Raw genomic sequence first — 22,041 nt, 5'->3', positions numbered from 1 at the left:
AATTTCAGCAGTGTTTAAATAGAAAAATGATCCCAATGTCCTGCTTTGGTTCATGGCATGATCTTGGCTGAGGTGTATGCCTGACCTTTTGTCATAGTGTAATAATGTTGTTCTTGAATAAAAAATACTAGTTTACATTTTATGTTGCTTTGCGATATTCTTAAGCTACACTGGGGAATTGAAAGTGTAAGGAGAGAGGGGAGTAACTTTGATATGTGAGGAGAAGCAAATCAATGATGTTTTTCTCCCTGACTCTTCCCAAGTCTGTAGATGGTCTTATTGATGACTTCATCAGCAAATCATCCAGCAGATACAAAGCAGCATACGTCTATTTCACTGACAGTAAGCAAGCTTCTGTACTGTAATCTGACTCTCTTATAGTAAATAAGTCATCCTCTTATTTTTTTCTGTAGCATACTGCATGAATATTTGGGTCTTGTTTCTTTAGGCAGGTTTTGAGACTCCATTAATTAACCATACTTTGGTTGTCAGAACTTTAAGGTGCTGTGGCAATATTCAGTTCTTCCTGTTACCAGTGCTGACCATTCCCTATCTCAGTTTTGACTTAAGTAATCTAGTCTTACTTTAAAAATAAATGTGGTTTCTTCTGTGTCAGAAAGTACGGAGGAAGGCAATTAAATTAAAATTATGTACCTTGTATAAATGAAACAACTGAAAAGTATAGATACATGAGCATTTGCTTTAATGCAGGATAATTTTATCATTGGTTATTGTAGCTGGTTACTTCAGACTTGTGAACTAGCTTTTTTTTTTTACCTGAAAGCAGGACAATGTGGTACCTAACATCATCCATTCAAGGGATACTTAATTGCAGTGTGCAGATATGGTTAACGTGACTGCTTTTTATTTTGCAGTCAGTCTCCATGATTAAAATGATATTGAGAGGAGGAAAATTAAAAGAGTGTCATGGAATCCTGGCAGTTTCTGTAGATGTTCATGGATGGCGTGCACCTGCTGCTTAGGAGTTGCTCTGCCTGTTTAACCTGTTAGCTGTTAAGTGAAAAATGTGTCTCTCAAACCCGAAGTAAAAGACAATTCTTCTGTTTGGTTTTTATTACTCCCAATCTCAAGTGTATTTTGGTGCTTTGTGTCTTTCTATTCTATCATGTGTATAGCTTAGAGTGAAAGGACAACTTCTTTTTTCTTTAAGGGGTTTGCTAGTTTTGCTCTCTAAGTTGCATGTCTAAAGTATTCAAGCTTCTCAGGTGGGTTCCCCTTCCCCCTCTCTCTGGGACAACTATTCTCTGTGCACCACGAATCTGCTTCTGTCTGGCTGTCATTGACAGCAGCTCAGTTGATGAAGGCTGGTGATTCTTTGGTTCTAGTTTATACTGAAATTAAATTATAAAACTATTTATTCCACTAACTGGCGTTTTTCAGCAGTTAGGTTTTCTATTTCAGAATAGAATCCTTATGTTGGTAATTCAAGGAGCTGTGTTTCTCATAGCCATTATCAAATTACTATCAATGTCTCCTGGTATCTTGTTTTATTTGATACTGGTGCAACAGTTTTTGGTATCATTGAAAATATACTGTTCTCTTCATCTTCTCTTGTTTTATGTTGGCTAGCTTTCAGCATGAGCTTTTGTTAAAACTTCTCTGAGAGAGCGAGAGCTTTACTGTCACTTCCAAGTCTGTGTAGTGTTTGTCATCCAAATGCTCTTAAAATACTTTTCTTTTTTTGACTGGGATGCAACATAGCCTGTAAATGTAGCAGAATGCATTTCTGAAATCTCTAGTTTTGGTATATTGGTGGTTTGATTCATGGTATTTTTTTTTTTTTCTTTTAATCTTCTTGTAGCATGGAATGTACTGTCTCTCTTTTAACTGCAGAAATTTTTGCTTAGGTCCAACTGATATCCTTCACTCTTGTAGATTGCTAGCAAGTTTTCTAACCTCACCTACCAAAAGCTAGCAAAAGATGACAAGCAGTGTTTGTTAAAAAAGAAATCTTAAACATAAAATATGGTTATAAATATGGTTATTTTACTCTAGGAGTTTCAACAGCTTGCTTATTTTACTGTAAATAGCCGTTAATTCCTGTTCTGAAAGAAAAAGAGAATGCCAATGATGTACAAAACTGCTAAGTTTAGTAAGAGCTGTGGGGTCAGAACTTGAAGCTACAAAGAAGTTGCAGTGAAAGCATGTGATAAAAATGTTGTTTTGGGGAAGCAAGTTTTATCTAGGAGGTTTTGAATAATGTGAGTTCGTAAATGACTTAAGTTGTAGATGGAATGTGTGCAGAAGACTTTTGGCTTAGTTTCTTTTTCTCTAGCTTGTCCTGACAACCTCTTCAATAAAATTAAGTCTTCCTGTGCCAGATCAATAAGGAGATGCAAGGAAATCAGTGTTTCCTTCTTCCCATATGAATCTCAGGTAAGTGTTATTCTTTAACTCAACCACACTTGGTATCTTGTAAGACTGTTTTATAGTGGTGTTGATTTTAATAGGTGATTTCCATTTAATTATCTGATTTTTTTTTTTTTTTTTTTTGCTGACAGATTATTTGTGAGACTTGTTACTGTTTTGACATATTTCCTGTGTTTGCTCATGTTTTTCAGTGGAAAACAAATTCTCTTGTACCCCAAGATTTGCTGTTTGCATACCATCTCTCTTTTAAACTTGGAATTAGTTATGGCAGAAAATCTCACAGAGGTGATAGAGTAGGAATCTGCTGAAAGAGAAGAAAGTATTCTGGTTTGTCTTGAAGCAGTGAGTCTTGTTACTGCTTATGGAGTGATGTTATTTTGACAGACTTAGGTAGGTTGGTGCACGGAGGTAGGAACAGTTAGAATTCGAAAGCTTGTTACCCAGTGAAAACTGGGAACAGAGAGCAAACAGATTAAGGGAACTGAAGATAAGGAGAAGCACAACAAAATATAAACCTCCCTAAGAAAAGAGAAAAACATAAAAGTAGCGAAGTTGTTACAGGTTGTATTTTTTTTTTTATTGCTAGGGAAACAAGGGAACTGGTGGTGATGGAGTGTTTCCAGTATTGTAAGTGTGAGTGCTGTGTTGAGAAATAACTTGTTGCCAGTGTGTGCATAGTCTGATACAGGAAGCTGAAATGCACTCTAATTCCTAATGCAGTGTAACCCCAAAACCATGTCAACTCTTGGGAACTGCAGAACTAACTGCAAATAGCTTTTCAACAAGTATCTCCTGTATTTTTTTTTTAAGTCTTAATAAAATGTCAAATGTCAGAACAGCACTTGGTCTCTTAATAGATTTTTTGTTTGTTTTCTTTTCTTGTTGTTTTGAACTGTGAGAATATTTTAATCCTTAGAAAATGAATGGAGAATGTGAACTGCTTTTTCCTAATTTGAACTTGCTGTACCTGCTTTCTTTGGTGATGGAATAATTAATCAGACTGAACTCTGGGACAAGTCCAGGTGATTATCAAACCCAAAGAAGCAGACATCTTTATCTGAATGGAAATTTTTTGGCTCTGTAGTTAAGAGTCCCTCTGAAGTTGGAGAAGTGCCTTTTACAGACAGTGGAATTGTTTCTGTACTTGCATTCCACTTCGTGAACTGTTGAAGAAGTAATTCTGTGAGGTATTAAATATCTAATACATGTATAAAGTTGAATTTCTTAGAGGTTTGTTTAACAGAATTGTACGTTAAGTAACTTCAAACACAAAATACAAGCAGGTCTTCTTTTAACAGGTGTTTTAGAAGTGCACAATTGATGCCTGTTTTCCTTGGTTGTGCTTTACATAGGTATTTACCCTCAATGTCCCGGATGCATTCTATTGCTGTTACAGTCCAACTTTTGAAAATACAAAGGATAAAGATGCTGTGATGGAAGCAATGGCTGAACAAATTGTTACCTTGTGTGCCACTCTAGAGGAGAATCCAGGAGTGCGATATAAAAGGTGGGGTATTTATTTGTGTAGTTGCTTTAACTTTTGCCACGTTATTTGATAAGAGCTTGAGGTTACAGAATGGTTTTATTTAGGGTGGATTAACTGCTTTTACTCCACAACTCTTAACTATAGAAAGGTAGGAATTTGCCAAGTGTAGGCAAATCAATGGGTTACTTCTTGGTGTATTCACATAAGTGCTTACTGTACACTGTGTTGTTAGCAATTGGCTGTATTTCATGATTGATCTATAGCATGATGCTCCAGTGTACTGCCTTCTATTACTTTGCTTGCCCAGTTGATTCTGTGACAAAGCTGCTGCTGTTGGAAGTCTTACATTGGGATCAATGATTTATAAATGGCTGAAGCAGGTGGAGTCAAAGACAGTATTACTTATTCTGTGATGGTGGTGTGTTTTTTTTTTCTTGTAGTAGTAGTAATAGTAAGGACATTGGGAGGAATATTTCTGAGCTTTGTTGGGGGTACAGAGTAGTAGCTCTGAAATCAAAATAAGCATCTGAAATGATGCTTAAATGGCTTTCTGGAATGTAATGTTCTTGTAACCTGTTAGTCTTTTCAAAGGTAAGGAAGCAATAATTGCTTCACTATGTGTTTTTGTTTCTTTTTGTTTGTTTGTTTCTCTTTTCCAAAAGAAGGAGAGAATCAAAGTTTTCAAGTATGAAAGTTTTATTTGTGGTTTAACCACAGATTTATCCTGTGACCTTAAACTTAATTTTTGGAGGGAAATTGAAATACAGATGTGTCATGCAACTTTGCTTTAAGCATAATCATTTGGAAAGTAGGCAAAGCTAATTATGGGCTTTTAAACAGTACCTTTGGGCTTTTGACCGTGTGGCTTTTGGCTCAAGTGCATGTCTCTCACACCCCAGAAGTTCTGGTGCTGGGCCATCAGACTAGGAAATCTTTTTAAATGAAGCATTTGAATGTTTTGATGATGTGATTTAAATTGCTTTTGTTTCTGATCTTCCCAGCACACCTTCAGATTATGCCAGCAGACTTGCACAGCTTGTTGAAAAGAAGCTTGAGAGCTACTACAAAACTGATGAGCAAAGCCAAATAAAGGTAAAAAGTGAACTAAAATGTTTTTCTCTGAAAAACAACTAGTTTATGGAGTATGTTCTGTCTATTGCTTTGACAAAAATAGGTTTTATTTGTTAGCTAAGGCAAGTAACTAGCATTAAGCTGTTCGTATGTAAGCCTCTTCCAAGAGGTAGCAACTTGTGTGGCATATCTGTATGTAAGTAAATGCAGTTTGCATGTTACTGAACCAGTTAATTGTCCTTGGAAAGTTGTAGAGGATGGCACAGACCTGAAGAGAAGGTAAAACTTCTGTTTTAATACTATTTTTTGTGGTTTTATTTAAGAAGGACTTTGCTACATATGTGAAGTCGTTCCCTTAGATGGATTTATTTTCCACAAAGATGCACTCTTTGACATAAGTAATGATTCTGATGTATTCCTACATCACGGGCAGCAGCCTCAACAGGGAAAACCATTGTGTATTGGTGGCATTGCAGGCTGCTGCAGAAATATGTTTATCTGATGCTATTGCCATTCTACTAAATCCCAGGCTGAATGTTTGGATGCTTTAGTGCAGAATTTTTCCTGTATTGCAGCTGGAGATTGATAATGGAGTCGGAAATACAAATACAAACCATGTCTGCATTTGTGTATAGGCAGTGTGAGGCCTTAAGAGCTTGATTGTGTGTTTTATTTTTATTAAAAATACTCTTCTGGTTGTTGTGCAAATGTTTGTTTCCATTTATGCTGATAAGCATTCGGACTGCATTCTTTTCAGTTAAGAAAGATTCCTTAGCAATAGGAGGCTTTAAAAAAAAAAGCGTGCAGTGATGTAATTTACTGTAAATAAATTTAGGATGGACAGTACAAAAATCAATGCGTCTTAACCTAATGTTTACTTGATGGCTCTCTAGGCTAAAACCCACTCACAATTAATAGTAATTGATCGAGGCTTTGACGCAGTATCAACTGTCCTTCACGAACTCACGTTCCAGGCTATGGCGTATGATCTACTGCCAATTGAAAATGATACTTACAAGCAAGTACTTCTTTAAGCTCTTTATTATTGATCATATCTATGGAATTGTTTAGCTGAACTGCAATATGGGTATTTTTAGCTGCTTATGGTATGTAGGGATTGTTTCAATTAGTTAATAGTCTTCCTCTTGGATTTTTAAGTTGGCTTTGTTAGCTTCCTTATTTTGTTAGATGGGACTTAATTAACAATTTTGCTCAGCTTGATGCTAACAAATAACATTGATTTTTAGTTGTCTGCTTAAGTAAATCTGTGGTGTCGGTTGTTTTATTTTCATATTTAAAAAACACATTTGAACTTGATATTAGGCTTGAATCAAAGCTCTGGTGGTAGTGCACAGTCAGATTCCAGCCTGCCTTGCTTGGCGTAGTAAAGCTTGGCAGACAAGGCTACTGAGAGGATGAAAACCTTAGGGAAAAAGCTCATTAGCTTTTTTCAGGTACACTCACTTTTATAGCTCCAGTCATCTAATTTGTACAATTGTTGCAGTTTTACATGTTTCTACCTGAAGTGCTCATTTAGGTCTTGAGTTAAAATGTGTTATTTAATTACTAATTAGAATAGTGACACTGTTTCAGTGCTTTGCTGTTGGCTTGTCCTGACACCAAAGACATCTGAGTCTTTGCTGAGTCTTTGCTTTCTGATCAGCCACTGCAGCAAATCAGTTTACATACTCACTGTTGAATTGGACAAACAATGTTTATTTTTTGTTATATGAAATTAGTGTTTCTGACACGCAATTATGTGTATTTGGGATGTAGCAGAGGCTGTTTCTAGGTAGAGTCACAATCTGACTTGCACAACTAATCTTTTAACTTTTCTCTTATTTTTCTGCCTTCTGGCTGCACGCGTTATATATGTGAGTTTCTGTAACTGAAAGTGTTTTGTAATATGATACTTAACTCCTTTCTTCTGTATGTTTGTTTGTAGAAAATTCTAATGTTTTGAAGCATGTTACTTGTATAGGTGAAGTAGTTTGTACTACACAATTTATTCTGTGGGTGAAAGGGACTTTAATTTCCCTTCAGGGTTAGAGTATATTTTATATTAGGTACAAAAAGCTGCACCTCTTAATATGTATTATTTCACAACCAAATGTTTTTTAGAAGCTGATGGGGAATTGATGTGCATGTAAATTATCATTGAAACTGTAGTTGCTGTTGACTTAAAAAGAAATCCAGGAGGTACTGCCTTGAAGAACCATTCTAAAAATCATATCTTCTTCTGTATTTTAATATACAATCTGTAAAACGTAAATTTAGTTCTATTTCAGACCATAGCTTCATTTCTAAGTGAAAATGAGTGTGTGTTACTGCTATTGCCATGTATGTTGATTAAATTATAATCATTAATACTCCCTAGAAAGTTAATAGAATGAAGAAAAACAAATAGTAGAGAAATTAAAAAATCAACCTGAATATTCTTTTTGAAGATACAAAGCAGATGGGAAGGAAAAGGAAGCAATTCTGGAAGAAGATGATGAGCTCTGGGTGAAGATTCGGCACAAGCATATTGCAGATGTAATAGAGTATGTATTTGAGTTAACGAGTAGTAGCTAAAAGTACGGGTTCCCAAAGTTTCTTTTAGAGGGGGGGATGTCTGAGCTGTAAAAAAAAAGAAGTGGGAGTAGTGAAAACGGCTTGCAAAATAGTCTTCATACTGTTGGATACATGATGCCAAGAAGAAAGTGTACTTTAAGAAACAGCATGTATGGAGAAATGCAGGTCTGTTAACGCTCGTTACGTTCTTGAGTAAACCTAAAGAAAAATATTTTCCCAAGAAATACTGTAAACTGGTTCAATCCAAAGGGATTTAGCAAAAAGTGCTAACAAATTATTTGCATTACGTCATTTGTGGCAATAATATAAAAAAGCTTGTCCAATTTCCTTTTAATTTGTGGGAAAAGGTTTTTGTCTCTATGTGAGACTTGAATTTGAAGTTTTTACTTTCAGTCAGAAGTTCTCGCTGCTCGGTTCCTATAAGATTTTAATGAAATACCCAAGAATTATGGTCCTGTTGTATCTGATTATTTTGAATTTTTGCACAGGGAAATATCTCAACTTTTGAAAGAAGTTTCATCAAAGAAGAAAGCAACAGAAGGAAAAGTAAGCTGAGTGTTGTTTTTCCTCTTAATTTGTGTTCAGCTGATTAGATCTATGTAATTCATTTCAATTGCATTGGAGAGAAACCTGAATATACAGATAAACCTGCAACTATTGCAGTGTTTGAAAAATGTGAAACAGCAACAGGAAGGGAAACAAATATGTCTAATATGGGGATGGAGAACTCAACTTATTTGTTTCTTTGCAGTTAACGTTATCCAGTCTGGCCCACTTAATGAAGAAGATGCCGCAGTATCGTAAAGAGATCACTAGGGTAAGGATCATTTCATTACTACAGCTTAGTAAGTCTTTTATACTCCATAATTGTTGTTGATGTCTAGGTTTATTGTTGTTGACTGCAATATGTAACTTTTCTCCATATTACGTTAATCTACTAGAAATTTTTTATAAGAACTGTTTCCAATTGTTTCATTTTAATACTTCAATATGCTTAATTGTTTGTACTACTTGTGTGCTCAAAGACAGCAGAGCAATTAGGGTTTCAAAAGTATTATGGGGGTCAGCCTTTACGTAAAGGGTGAAATATAGAAAATGTGTGATGATAGTGAATAACAGTTGAAGAGTGAGTTTGGTAACTGATAACAGTGATTACTCGATATGTTTAAAAAAAATCAATAAAGAACAAGCTGTGACACTGGATTTTCTGTCTCCTAGCAAGTTGTCCATCTTAACATAGCAGAAGACTGCATGAGCAAGTTCAAAGCTAACATAGAAAGGCTTTGTAAAACTGAACAGGTATGTGTGAAACAAGCTGGAAAAGAAAAAAAAAAAACAGCAACACCACAAAACTGGTGCAAATGTAACTTGATTGTTTTTGGAAATAGGTGCTGATATACACTATAGATACACTATGTAATAAATGTTACAGACATGTATAAACTACATTTTATAGTGTATCTATATATACTAAATATGTTACAAATACACATATATATAATGGTCTAAATATCTATGTGTATATGGCTGCAAAAGTGTACATCCTTTTTTCTTGTTACATTTGGAGTCAGTAATATTGGAATGTAATTAAATGTGCAAGATTCTTAATGATTAAGGTGTTGATGTTAGAGTCTTCTTTTCATTTGAATCTAGCTGATTTGTTTAAAGGTTACTTCCATGTTTTCTTTCTAATCTCCAACATAGTTGCCCTACTATGTTCTGACAAAGGAAACATTTTCTAAATATCTGAGCAAAGCACATGTCTGAATTACAGCTGTAATTACAGTTATACTAGCAGTCTTAATTAAAAACTAAAATTGTTTTAATGTGAAGTTTGGATTACTGCATCAAAAGAGGGTGGCCAGCGGGGAGATTAGGGTGATTGTCCCAGCTCTGCCCTGCCTTGGTGGGGCTCCATCTGGACTATTGTGTCCAAATCTGGGGCCCCTGCTAGAGGATGGATGCAGAGCTATTGGAGTGGCTCCAGAGGAGGGCCACAAAGATGATCGTAGGTCTGGAGCACCTCTCCTATGAAGAAAGGTTGAGGGAGCTGGGCTTGTTTCTCTTGGAGAAGAGAAGGCTCAGAGGAGACATTGATGCATCCTTCATGTACTTGAAGGGAGCTTGCAAGCAGGAAGGGAGACTTAAGCTCAAAGAGAGCAGTTTTAGTTTTGATGTCAAGAAGAAATTTTTTTTCTTGGATGGTGGTGAAGCTCTGGAATGCAGTCAAGGCCAGGTTAGATGAGATCCTGCTCAGTCATGTTTGCTGGCTGGCAACCCTGCTTGTGGCAGGGGGGTTGGAAATTAGTGAATTGTATTGTCCCTCCCACCTAAGCCATTCTGTGATTCTACTGTGACTTGGCAGATTAAAATACTTCCTAATTTATATTTTGATTTGTTTTGAGAATATTATAATTTTGGAGAGGGGGAGAGGGATAAAATAGTTTTTATTGTAGCTTGGAAGGAATCTATAACAACCTGACATCTTGTGTCGAAAATACTGATACATCAATGGCTGTTGCATCAAGCTGCTTGCATTTCAGCTGCTGGCTCATCCCTCTTAAGCAGATGGAATGTCTTTTATAATCTTTAAGAGAATTTAAATCTGTTTTGCTTGACCTTTAATCTAGGATCTTTTCCAGTGTCCAGAGCAAACTGAATTGCAATTTTTCAACTGCGTAATATAGTATTATTATAATCGTGTAATTCTTGAAATAATTAAGTCGAAATCTTTTCATAATGAGTTTAAATGGATGTGTCTTGTCTTATTTATTTATTTTTTCCCTGTTGCCTACAGTTTCATAGAAATGTATTTCAAAACAGAAAAAGCTACGCTTTGCTTAGATGACTATTCACTAACATTATTTGCTTTCTTTTTAATTTAGAATTTGGCTCTCGGAACTGATGTAGAAGGTCAAAAAGTGAAAGACTCCATGAGAGTTCTCCTTCCAGTTCTGCTCAACAAAAGTCACGACAGCTATGACAAAATTAGAGCTATTCTCCTGTATATCTTCAGCACAAATGGTATATTGAGCTGCCTCGCTTTTTATCTCAGTATTATGGAATAAATTTCAAATTTTATGATATAGCCCACTATTTTTACTGAACTTAAGCAGCTGGCCAAGTTTGAAAGAAATACTGCCTATCCTCTGTAGCTTCTCTCCCCGCATATGACATGAAAGATATTAAAGATACACTTGATAAAGAAATACAGATGTAAATACAAGCACAGATCATATTCTTTAGTATCATTTTTTGTGCTTGAATATGTACAACGTAATCTTTCTCCTTTTCATGCAATACTGGAGGTGTTAAAGGGGGAGCTCCATGTCCAATGCAACCTGACAATGGGGAATAATTTGTACTAACTAAATAGTTAAAATCTGGTACGTAGATTTAAGGAATCTAACAATACTGAGTTGTGTTCTCATAAGAAGACCTCTGAACAAAGTTTTTTTCTAAAATACAGATTATGCTAAAATTATTGTGTATTGGCTAATCAAAAAAGGAAACAAAAAACCCAACCAAACAAAAGTAATTAAATTAAAAAAACAAAACAACCCAGAATGCATAAGGTAAAATTGGTCTCACTGACAGTCATATGGTAACTAAGTCATGTTTTTCTTATTTCAAAGGAACTACCCAGGAGAACTTGGACAAGCTGATCCAGAATGTACAAATAGAAAGTGATAGTGATATGATAAGAAACTGGGAATACCTTCATGTTCCTATTATCTCTTCAGTAAGATTTATTTTTACATGTCCTACTGTCCAAGCACTTGCCTACAACTTTCAGCAACTCTTACATCAGCAGTATTGATCAGGACTCTTTTTTTGAAGCAAGCAATTACTCAGTGCTCTTGCTTTCATGATGTCTTTGAACAATTTACCTGGACAATTTTCGAAGAGAGATACCTATAATGCTTTCTCTGAAACCATCAGATGAGGTGACTTGAACTATTTGGTTTTGGGAAGCACTTGTTTACTCAATTGCTTGTCTCTGAAAGGTGTTTTTCTAGGACATCCTGATGTTTTGTGGCATTGATTACCTTTAGAATGATTTTCAATTATATAATGGTATGATTGTAATGGATGATCATTTCTTTAAAACTTCCTACTGACTTTCCCCACCTGCTGCAAACTTTTAAAGTTTCAATGAAACCCAAATGTCCTGTATAATATAACTAACGTTTTGAAAATTTCCTCAGTCCGCTGTTCAGCAACAAAAGCAACCAAGGAGGGACCGCTCTTCAGAAGAAACTTTTCAACTCTCTAGGTGGACACCTCTTATAAAAGATGTTATGGAGGTAAATTTGACCCATTAATCATTTTGTGAACACATTGCAGAGAGATACTAGGTGTGCAGCTGTATTCTATCTTTTGAAATAACATAACGTTATATATTACTTCTGTTCAGTAATGACTTCTAATCTCTTGATAACTAGAGTGCCATGTTCCTTGTTGTAGTTTGGCTTAAGGTTGAAGAAAATAAGTTTTTTGAACTGCCTATCACGTAATTGGTAATATTCTGTGTAATCTAGATCTGGATAGTACCTGCTTCTGTTGTTTTGGTTTTCTTCCAGAATGTGTTCAATTTGTAATGCAGATCATAATTGTGGATTGGTAGAGGCTAGGAAATGGTACATGGCATTGGTTTGAGGTCTGGCAGAATAGAGGGGTTGCTACGTCTTTACTCTGACTGGGTGCAGTCATTTGCAGGTTTTCGCTAGCTTGCTCAATTCATTTACCTAATGGCCCTTCAAGGGTCTATTACTTCTCTCACTCTGGAATAACTAAATAAATTTGCGTGATTGCAGATGAAAAACTACTAGAAATACCTAAATGATTACATCAGTATTTTTTAGAAAGAAAGCATGTGTACTTCCATTTCCTAATGATGTACAAAAGCCTTAGAAGAATTTTTAGCATTATGTAGTGTAATAGTTTGCCACATTGGAACACAGTTGTTGGAATGCTGGTTGCCATTGGTTTTTCTGAGAAATTGTGTTGAATTCCAGTTAGCCATCCTTACTGGAAGTTGAAACTCAATGGGCTTTTGTTTTCTGTGGTTTTTCAAAGTGAGTTGTTTTCTTTCAGGATGCTATAGAAAACAAACTGGATTCAAAAGAGTGGCCTTATTGTTCCCAGTGTCCTCCTACCTGGAATGGCTCAGGAATAGTAAGGTAAACTATCTAATTTTTTCAGAAGTAAATTTACCGATTTCTTGACTTTTTTGTCAAATGTGTAGCAAGGTATTATAGAAGCTAATTTTCTAAGTGTAAAAATTCATATAAGGTGGTAGTTGAAGTGTAAAACTTTTTTTTTGACTCAGCTAAAACTTGATTGTTGATGTAGTAACTCTTCTTAGCCTTGGGTAGTTTATTATTTAGACTTATTTTATTTAGCTTTTTTTGCCTCACATTTAGAAATGCATTTCCATGTTCCCAGTAAGAGATTGAATCACTTTTAGTAGGTTAGTGTGAAGTTTTAATAATGGATAATCATACTGTGACGTAAGCGTAATGGATTTTTTCACTACTTCTGACAGTGTTACCACTTCTAGTAGTATTAACTAAACGGTGACACAGCTGAGAAGGGGTAATAAGTATTGCTACTGTTGAAGAAATGGATTTTTTTTTTTTTGCTCATAATACTAATCAGATGCTAGAATTCATAGGGAGTGAAACATCACACGTATACTAAGAGTTGAGTACTCACTGGAATTTGTATCTTTTATAAGACAAAGCTCAATATACACAGTTTTAGGAAAGCAGTTCTGTTTCCTCCACTGTTTACCACATTGCTGGTGTGTCCTTATATTCCTGGACTTTCGCTAGAATGATCAGTGCAAGGAAATAATCCAGTCATAGAATGGTGTAGGTTGGAAAGGGTTGTAAAAATCATCTAGTTCTAACCTCCAAATAGTCCACCCTACAGATCAATAGCTTTCCAATTCAGAGGTAAGGATGTGATGCAGGACTATGACTATGATAAATATAGTCCATAAATCCCTCTGCATTGTAACCACTTATTTGTCTTATAAGCTGATGAAATTGGACAATACTTTACAATGCAACCCAGCAAAGAGATTGAGTGCTGATGGTGTAATTTGAATCTACTATTAGTGTTTGTATCAATACATATATAGATAAATTGCAGAATATATTATAAGGGCTTTGTTTTTTCTTTTCCTAGACTTCTGAATCTTTCTCGATAACAGACAAATATTCTTAGTTTTATTCTGCTCATGGAGACTGTAAAACTTAAGATTTTAAATTTTTCAAATGAATGTTGAAAGCTGCCACTGTAACTGGCAGCAGGCAGAACTAAGCTTCTTAGTAGAGAAGCAATGAGGGTTTTGCTTTGTATTTATTATCCCTTTTGATAGTAGAATAGCTTCTGTGTAATGTTCTAACTTACTGTTGTAGTTAACAATTGATCTAAATTTTGCTGAATGAGCTGCAGGACAGAAGCTGTTGCTGTTGTTAAGTGTATCATTTTGACAGACAAGTAGATCATTACAACAATATAAATGTTATGGAATGCATTGCAGTGCTCGCCAGAAGCCTAAAGCTAGTTATCCAGATGAGAGAAGGAGTAATGCAAGATTGATTTTATTTGTGATCGGAGGAATTACTTACTCGGAGATGCGCTGCGCTTATGAAGTTTCTCAAGCCTACAAGTCTTGTGAAGTTGTCATTGGTAAGTCTAGCTTGGGGAAAGGGAAGGGCGCTATGTAGCGATTTACTTCAAACACAAGTATGTAGTCATGAAGTGCTTTTCTGTTAAAAACAGAAGGAGCTTTTTCTTTTCTCTCTGGAAGTTGATTTTGTTAAGTAATGCTACAGCCAATATATTATTTTAAACTGTATGTTTAAACTGAAAAGTTACTTCTATCTAGAATGATTGAAGATAGGGTATTTCTTTCACAATAAAAATGGATAAATTATTTCTGAAAACTATGGAAGAATCACCATGAATTATCAGAGGAAATATTGATAGTACAGTAGCCTGATGTATGGCAAAAAAGATTAAATGGACTTACACAGCTACACTTGCATATTACTGCAGTTACTTGTGTTAGTAGTAGGAAAGCTGGTGAAGTTATGCAAAATTAATTGCTTCACTTTGGAGGAAGAAGCTTTTTTTATCTTCTGATTAAACAAAAAAAACATTAAAGTACAACAAAAATAGGTTTCTCAAGTGTGGTTTACTTAGTCTATTTTGCGAAATTTTTGAGTTTTGTCTAGATACTTCAGGCAACTTACATAAAACACAAACAGGCTTTTCCCTGACAGCTAGCAATCTCCCTAATCCTTTTAGCATTTCCTAGTATAGTTGTTAATGCATGGGTCACTAGCTGGAGTAATAATCTGTTACTACTTATGGGGCAGCAAGTGCTTTTTCCATCAGCTGCTGTTCTCCAAGGCAAGCAATCATTTATTACAATGCTATTTATATGTAAGTATGAAAACACTGGAATGTGCTATATATCAGAATTCCCACATACAGAACCTTAGAGACCTATTACCATGTGTAGTGGCAGCAGTTTTCTGGATGCTGGATCATCCAGAACATCCTAAATTGCTTGGGATGCCTATATTTTGGCAACTAAGTTTTAGTTCTAAGTGCCAAGAAGGATTTGCTCTATCTACCAAAACACAGATAAAAATACTCTTCCATAAAGCAATGATAACCTTGATGCTGAGCTATAGAATCTGCTATCAACAATTGTAGAGAGTTGGATTTCTATTATCACTGATGGCTGTTGAGATAGGTTTAACACTGGTCCTACTTTTGACTTGGAATTGGAAATCCAGGATAATGAGCATGTAGTTTGACAAGACAGTTTCCTCATCTGAGAGTTGTTTCCACAACTGTATGTACTGTATATTTTTCCACTGTAATGTGAGGCATTAAATTCAGCACCATTTTTCCGTTTGTAAAGAAGCTGCTCTTGTAGTTTTGCTTGTGATCCTGCTGTCTGAGGTAAGGTAATAATTGCCAAGTTCCTATGCTACCTACTTCAAAGTGAAAACCTTACACTATTCTGAATTACAGTTTTAAGGAATGCTAGACTTCTTGGATTGATACTACTAAGACTGTTGCAGGCAGCCCTAACCTTAACTAGTTAAGAATTCCCTTTAGAACTGGAGAGAGACCCTTCAAGATAGAAGCTAATTCTCCATGACAACAGAAGTGATAGTTATGAGCTCTTCAGTAGTATGAATTTTGTTTGCTGTTCTGAATTTGGAATTTGCTGTAAAAGTTTCAGGAAAACGTCGGTCAATAAAAGCATAATTTCTGTGGTGTTTCTATGTAAAACTACTGTTCATGATAATGCCTAGTGCAGGTATTTTATTGATTTTTAGGATAAAGCCTGTCACTAACTCACCCTCTGACAGAACGGGCAGATTTTTGCAGTCTATTGGATAGAGCTGGGGGAGCCAGGTTAAAGCCTGTGATTGAAACCAGTCAGAGTAGGGACTTGAAACTAGTGTCCAAACTAAGGGGTGGCAAAAACTGCAAACTTGCAACTCCTCTCTGCTTCTCCAGTCTCTCCTGGTCCTGAAATACTGGCAAGCTTCATTTAACTGAGGGCAAGGGGTGGCATGTCAAGAGACATGGTGCTTTCTTCTGAATATATTTGGTGTGTGGAAGAGAAGATGCTACCAAATCATGACAGTTCAATTGTTATGATGCTTTATATAACACTTAAAAATGTTTTGAACTGTTGTACTTTTCTGATGACCAGGTACAGAAAAAAACAAGTGTATCATCTTTTAGCTGGTACTTATATGTATATATTTGTGTGTATAATATTAGCTATGTATTTATTTGTTACACAACTGTGGTTTTTACCATATATAATACTTTTTTTAAAAAGGAATGATCATAAATCATAAATACCTGCATCAGACTGAAATTGCTGTTTTGTCAGGTTCTACACATGTTTTGACACCTAGAAGACTACTGGATGAAGTCAAGAGCCTTAATAAACCAAAGGATACAGTCTGCATTAAGGATGAGTAGGAATGGTCATGCTTATGATGCTTTAGGCATCAAACAAACAATATAGAACATGTACATATTCTCACGCTGCTGACTCTTTCAGTGTAGTGGGACACAGTATGTTTCTGACTAATTGAATGTCACTTTAAATTATGAAGCTGCTGCTTTTTTGGTGGGAAGTAGAAGGCAGAAGGGGAAAAAATAATCAGGGTGTGCTTTTTGAGAAGGTTATGATTATTCCTAATAAATTATGTGAAAGTTATTCAGATTATATATGAACTGTAATAGTTTTTAAAAACTGTGAAACATTTTTCTAACAGGTGAATTAAAAAGGGTCTAGGCACTAAAAGGCTTCAGAAGCAAGTCTGTAAATAGAAGTGCTAAAACATTCCACACAACTGCAATGTCTCTGATGTTGTCTCCGTAAAATAACTCATTGGAAACATTAATTGTATGCCATTGTTAAAATACTTTTTTTTTTTTTTTTCAGATGGTAGTGGGTAAGGTAGAAATACAATCATGGGCATATCAAGCCGTTCTGATTTCAATAAATAGCTTTGGATAAATGCAGTTAATTGTGGACCTAAGTATGCTGTATATTCAAGTATGCGCAGGAATTACTTCTAAAGCTTCTCAAATGCAATTTCTTATAAACTCCTTTTTTGTGTCTACATAGTCCATCTATTTAAGAAATGAAATTCCCTATGACAGTATTCTACTGGTTCCCAAACATTGTAAAAAAAAAAAAAAAAAAAAAAAAAAAAAAAATTAAATTTCTGGGGAAAAGGGGGAAGAGATGAGAGGAAAAGAAGGGAAAGCAGATGGATTGGTCTTTGTCAGTACTTGATTATTTTTTTTTAATAAAGAATGGAGCAAACTATCATCACAATGTGATCTATTCAGAGAATTTACTGTTCTCTTCTTTGTGTATATATGTTTGTGTTGAAGTGGATCGAATAAATTGTATTCTATAATACTGCTAATGTTTGTTTGTATTATAAAGTTATTTAAATGCAAATTTAATAACGTTTTCAGGGGATAATATTGTATTGAGATGCACTGATATACTAATTTGTTAAATGTAAAGTGTCATAATGTGACCGAACATATGACTCAGGTTTCAATATACATTTTCTCCAGGCTGTAAGGGCATTCACTTCTGGTTTTGCAAAAAGATTTGGATTGTTGTCCTCGGACTAACTAGTGGGTTAAGAGAATGTATTTGCTAGTTACGTTCATTCAAAGTTAATTAAAAGGTGCAGACTGTTTTTTGTTTTTTTTCTTTCCTTTAAAGCAGTTTTATCATTTTTAAAAAAGGAGAATTTAAAAGCAATAAATGCAGAACAAAATAATACCAGAATGTCCTACTTAAGAACCAAACTGACAAGTTGAAGAAAACCCATTTTATTGACACAGATTGCATAGAGTTAAATAAATATCAATTGGTAATGCTAAACTAAGTCTCCCTATTCAGCATTTAGACTTTGTCCAAGTGAGAAAAAATCAGGCTGAGAGTAGAGGCTGTTCAGCCTGGAGCAGAGAGGCCTGGTAGCGGCCTTTCAGTAAAGCAGGGGTGGAAGAAAGAAGAGGACAGGTTCTTCAGCAGAGTCTGTTGTGACAGGATGGGGGAAATGGTTTCAAACTAAAGAAGGAAGGATTTAGATTAGATATAATAAAGAAGTCCTTTACAGTATGGGTAGTGAAGCATTGGAACAGGTTGCCCTGAGAAGTGGTAGATGTCCTGTCCTTGAGATATTCAAGGTCAGGCTGCACTGGGCACTGAACAGCTTGATGGAACTGTGGATATGCCTTCACTCTCAAGAGAGTTGCACTAGATCATCCTTAAAGGTCCCCTATAATTCAAATGATTCTGTGATATATTTTGGATTTGCTTCAGTGAATAGCATCTCTGATACATACACAGCTGTTAACTGTGTGCTTGCTTTTAATTGCTACGGTTAAATGGATTTCATTAGAAAAATCATAGAAAGGTTTTTAAAAATTCTGTAGCCTACATCATCAGCTAGAAATCTGTCAGATATATCAGACAAGGTAAGGACATCTGAGTGAAGAAACAGTTCAATTGTTAGGAATAGGCAAACAACCAATGGCATTACTCAGTTTCTGAGACATGCAAGGATCTCTTAAACAAAACACTCTCAATGTAGGGCACTCCAGAAATAATTGTATGCTTTAAATACGACTTGATATACTAGCATCCTGCTTACAGGTGCAGATCCTGCTTCTATTTGCTGGTGTGTTAAAACATCTACTCTTGAAGTGTGAAAAGCAAATGTATGTTGAAGTGAATGAAACTCGTTCTGCACTTTGGGGGTAGAGGGGAAACAGAAATTAAAAAAAAAATAACTTTGATAAGCCAGTTTTTATGAAGCTACCTGAAATGGGTGCCTAACGAATGCTTAGGGAAGGCAGTTGTAAGCAGTAGCAGGGGCCAGCCAAAACATCAGAGACTTCAATAGATAAGCAATTCATTTTCTAGTTCAGTCACTGGGTACAAACATGTGGAATACCAGTATGTACCAGTTAGTACTGACAATCATAGAACTAAAGCTAGCTGATTTTCTAACCTTTTGTCATTTTATATTTGTAAAGATGTTTATAATTTATAACCAGCAAAAAAATATAGCATCTGAAACTAGATGGTTAAAGCTGTTTTCTTCTAGCGTTAGCTAGATCTTCTGAAATTGCTTGCACCATTTTTTCTGTAGCTTTCTTCAAACTGTTTGCTGTCTGTATTGCATGATCCAGAGTAGAATTTAAAATCTGTTGGAAGCAGTAAAATACAGCTTTGCTGAATGCAGTTGTTTCCATAGGTATAGAATAGGAAGTGCTGTGTAGTTAAGGTTCTCTGTAGCTTTTTCAACAGACCTACTCTGAATACATGTTGAGAAGTGAAACGTATTTTGAAGGCTACTCAAGGATTTAAGTTGAAGTGTTTGTTACTTATTTTTCTTTGTGTAATCCTGCAGTGCTGAAATGAAACTACAGGAAGCTCTTGTAATGGAGGGAGAGTAAGGATGGCTTAGAGCTGTTAAGGCAGTTTTACCTACAGATTCTGCAATTGTTCACATTTGAGAAACACGTGTTATATAGGTGTGTATTAACACACAATGTGTTAACATACAAAAATATATTACTACTTATTACTATACTGCGTAAGTAATACTAAGATGATTTTCTGTATTCATCTAAGGAGCTCTACCTTTATACTAAGCTTTATATGAATGTAGTGAATTACATGTGATTTTGAAGTGGTACAAAAAGTTTCAGGTGTCTCACTTCTTACTTCATCCTGTCCCATAGTGGACTAGACAAACTTAAATTGAGACAATCAGTGTGCTAAGAAAGGGGATGTTCAACAGTGCCGTGATATGGGGGTATGTGTTTTTTTGATTAGTTGTATGGTTTTCACTCTCAAGTCTTACGTTTATGTTGAAGTCTTTGGCAGTTCTGTTTCTGATGATTGCAGATGTGTTTCGGGCAGACTTCTTGCTGGGTAAGCATTAATGCAAAAAGATTATTTGATCATCTGTGTTTGAATAGCAGGTTTCATCAGCCTCAAAATTTTGTCTAAATGTAATAAGTAGTGAAATACAGAACTTGATAAGCCCAAGGTATTTTCAAACTGTGAATTTGATAATTTTGATAACCTGTATTTTCAAGTCTGTTTTACAGTGACTAAGTTATAAAATTGCAGCTGATCATAATCTATATTGCAGTATAACAAAATAGATTCCAGAATGCAGTCAAGAAATCTCTCAAAAACATCATTTTCTTGGTGCTGTAACTTCTCTGAGTAGTCTGTGCCACAGATTCTCAAGTTCGGCTACCATACTTGCAGGAAATTACTGTTACTTGGTAAAGCTAGTAAAACTTGTGGTCACAGAATTTGTTTCAGTTCATGTAGTCTGTGCTATGGTTAAAAATCCATTTTATTTTTCAGATTCTATGAATAATCTTATGTTTATTAGATGTAGGACTTAGACATATTTGTAGAGGTTTTATATTATTCTAGGGATCTGTAAATGGGAAAGTGTTAATATAATAATAATTAAGAACAACTTTTTCTCAAGATGGAGAAATATGTATGTCAGCTGAAGCTTGATTCATTAAACTACAAAAGATAGAAGAACTACTCAGGTAATTATTTACATAATGGTATTTCATTACTGAGTCAAATTGTAATGCATAACGTGCTCTACAAAGGGTAAAGCATTGCCCCTGCTTATGATATGATGGCTTTTTCAGTGCTGAACCTTTAATGGCATTTCTTGTTTTCATGCATGCACAAATGAAGTTGTTATAGCTTACCTTTCAGAAAGTCTGATGACAGGTTCAGGAGGCTGTTGATTTGTTTGAGCCTTTTGACTGGGGATTCTCTTCTGCGAATAAGCTTACGACATTGAAGCCATGCGTAGAAATAAAAGCGAAGAGAAATGTTATATATGCTTAGCATCTTTCTCTGAGCAGCGTAAAACTCAATTTCAAAAGGCTACTGAATAAAAATCTGAATATGTTAAGAGTTTATCTAAATGAGACCAAAATATTTCTTTGCATTCCTTTTTTGGGTTGAGTTTAGTTCTTGAACACGTGATGTATACATTTGTATTGCATTTCTTAACAGTGAAAGACCCCAGGAAGAAAGTGTTGCGTAATGGCATTATTAGGACATCAATCCTAATAATGATTTGAGTGCTACTTTGATGCAGTGTTTTTTTGTCTTAATAGAGAAATAGCTAACCTGTATTTTCTGCTCACTGCTGAACAGTAGATAAATTCATTTGATCTACCTTCATTCCTACAGTACAAAGAGTCTAAGATAGAAGTTACTTTAAAAGCTAAATGTGCAATGTATTTTAAAAACCTGGTGGTCCTTGAATTTGCTGTAAGTCACACAGTGCAGAGCTGAGCTGGTATTCCCTTCTAATACTTGTATGTACAGTAACAGCCAGTAATGAAAAGATTGGTGTAATTATGGCCAGTTTTAATATTCTTCTATGTGGCACTGGATAACAGGAGACGTTACTGTTTATAGTGAAATATGGGACTTGTCAAAGAGCAGTACAGAAGGTGGTCGCTGTTGTGCACAGGGATAGGTATGTAGGGTAGGTATGTAAATGTTGGATTTGCTCATTTCATCACAGGATCTGTACTATTTACTGCTTATCTGAAGTGCTGTGGCTTGCTCGTACTAAATGAAATTTAGTCTGATACATGCACAATATAGTGTTTTTTTTTTTTGCTTTTGAAAATCTGACTCGAAAATTATTTCAGTAACGTGTCATACTTACAAGTTAAACCAGAGTTTTTATTTCTACGTGGAGTGCAAGACTGAACAGATTCCTTGTAATTCCTGAGTTTAAATGGATTTTGGCTTTCTCTGGAGCATCTGCATTTAAATCCTGAAACAAAGACAAATCATTGGACAACTGGAACAATGCAAAGAAGAAAACTTTGTGTTGATTTGGGTACTTTTGAAATCATTA

General features: G+C 35.3%; 2 protein-coding genes across 2 annotated transcripts in view; one reads left to right on the top strand and one right to left on the bottom strand.

Moving 5' to 3' along the window:
• Positions 1–17,510, top strand: part of STXBP3 (syntaxin binding protein 3) — a 23,651-nt gene extending 6,141 nt beyond the window's left edge. Inside the window, exons 5-19 of the mRNA XM_010715656.4 lie at positions 264–342; positions 2,297–2,397; positions 3,744–3,898; positions 4,879–4,969; positions 5,842–5,966; positions 7,396–7,491; positions 8,011–8,068; positions 8,274–8,339; positions 8,741–8,821; positions 10,408–10,546; positions 11,158–11,264; positions 11,731–11,829; positions 12,620–12,705; positions 14,076–14,224; positions 16,464–17,510. Coding sequence (XP_010713958.2) covers positions 264–342; positions 2,297–2,397; positions 3,744–3,898; positions 4,879–4,969; positions 5,842–5,966; positions 7,396–7,491; positions 8,011–8,068; positions 8,274–8,339; positions 8,741–8,821; positions 10,408–10,546; positions 11,158–11,264; positions 11,731–11,829; positions 12,620–12,705; positions 14,076–14,224; positions 16,464–16,555 — 1,524 coding nt within the window. The 3' untranslated portion in view covers positions 16,556–17,510. The remainder of the gene's footprint in view (positions 1–263; positions 343–2,296; positions 2,398–3,743; positions 3,899–4,878; positions 4,970–5,841; positions 5,967–7,395; positions 7,492–8,010; positions 8,069–8,273; positions 8,340–8,740; positions 8,822–10,407; positions 10,547–11,157; positions 11,265–11,730; positions 11,830–12,619; positions 12,706–14,075; positions 14,225–16,463) is intronic.
• The window catches only part of AKNAD1 (AKNA domain containing 1), a 13,974-nt gene continuing 9,188 nt past the window's right edge, over positions 17,256–22,041 (bottom strand). Inside the window, exons 12-15 of the mRNA XM_085231427.1 lie at positions 21,847–21,957; positions 20,867–20,948; positions 19,981–20,047; positions 17,256–19,318 (exon numbers count right to left, since the gene is read on the bottom strand). Of these exons, the coding sequence (XP_085087553.1) occupies positions 19,199–19,318; positions 19,981–20,047; positions 20,867–20,948; positions 21,847–21,957 (380 nt within the window). The 3' untranslated portion in view covers positions 17,256–19,198. The remainder of the gene's footprint in view (positions 19,319–19,980; positions 20,048–20,866; positions 20,949–21,846; positions 21,958–22,041) is intronic.

The sequence above is a fragment of the Meleagris gallopavo genome, chromosome 10 (genome assembly GCF_905368555.1).
Source record: "Meleagris gallopavo chromosome 10, MGAL_WU_HG_1.1, whole genome shotgun sequence".
Lineage (NCBI taxonomy): Eukaryota > Metazoa > Chordata > Aves > Galliformes > Phasianidae > Meleagris > Meleagris gallopavo.
Note: the sequence above shows the minus strand (reverse complement) of the source record. Positions and strands in the feature narration are given on the sequence as shown.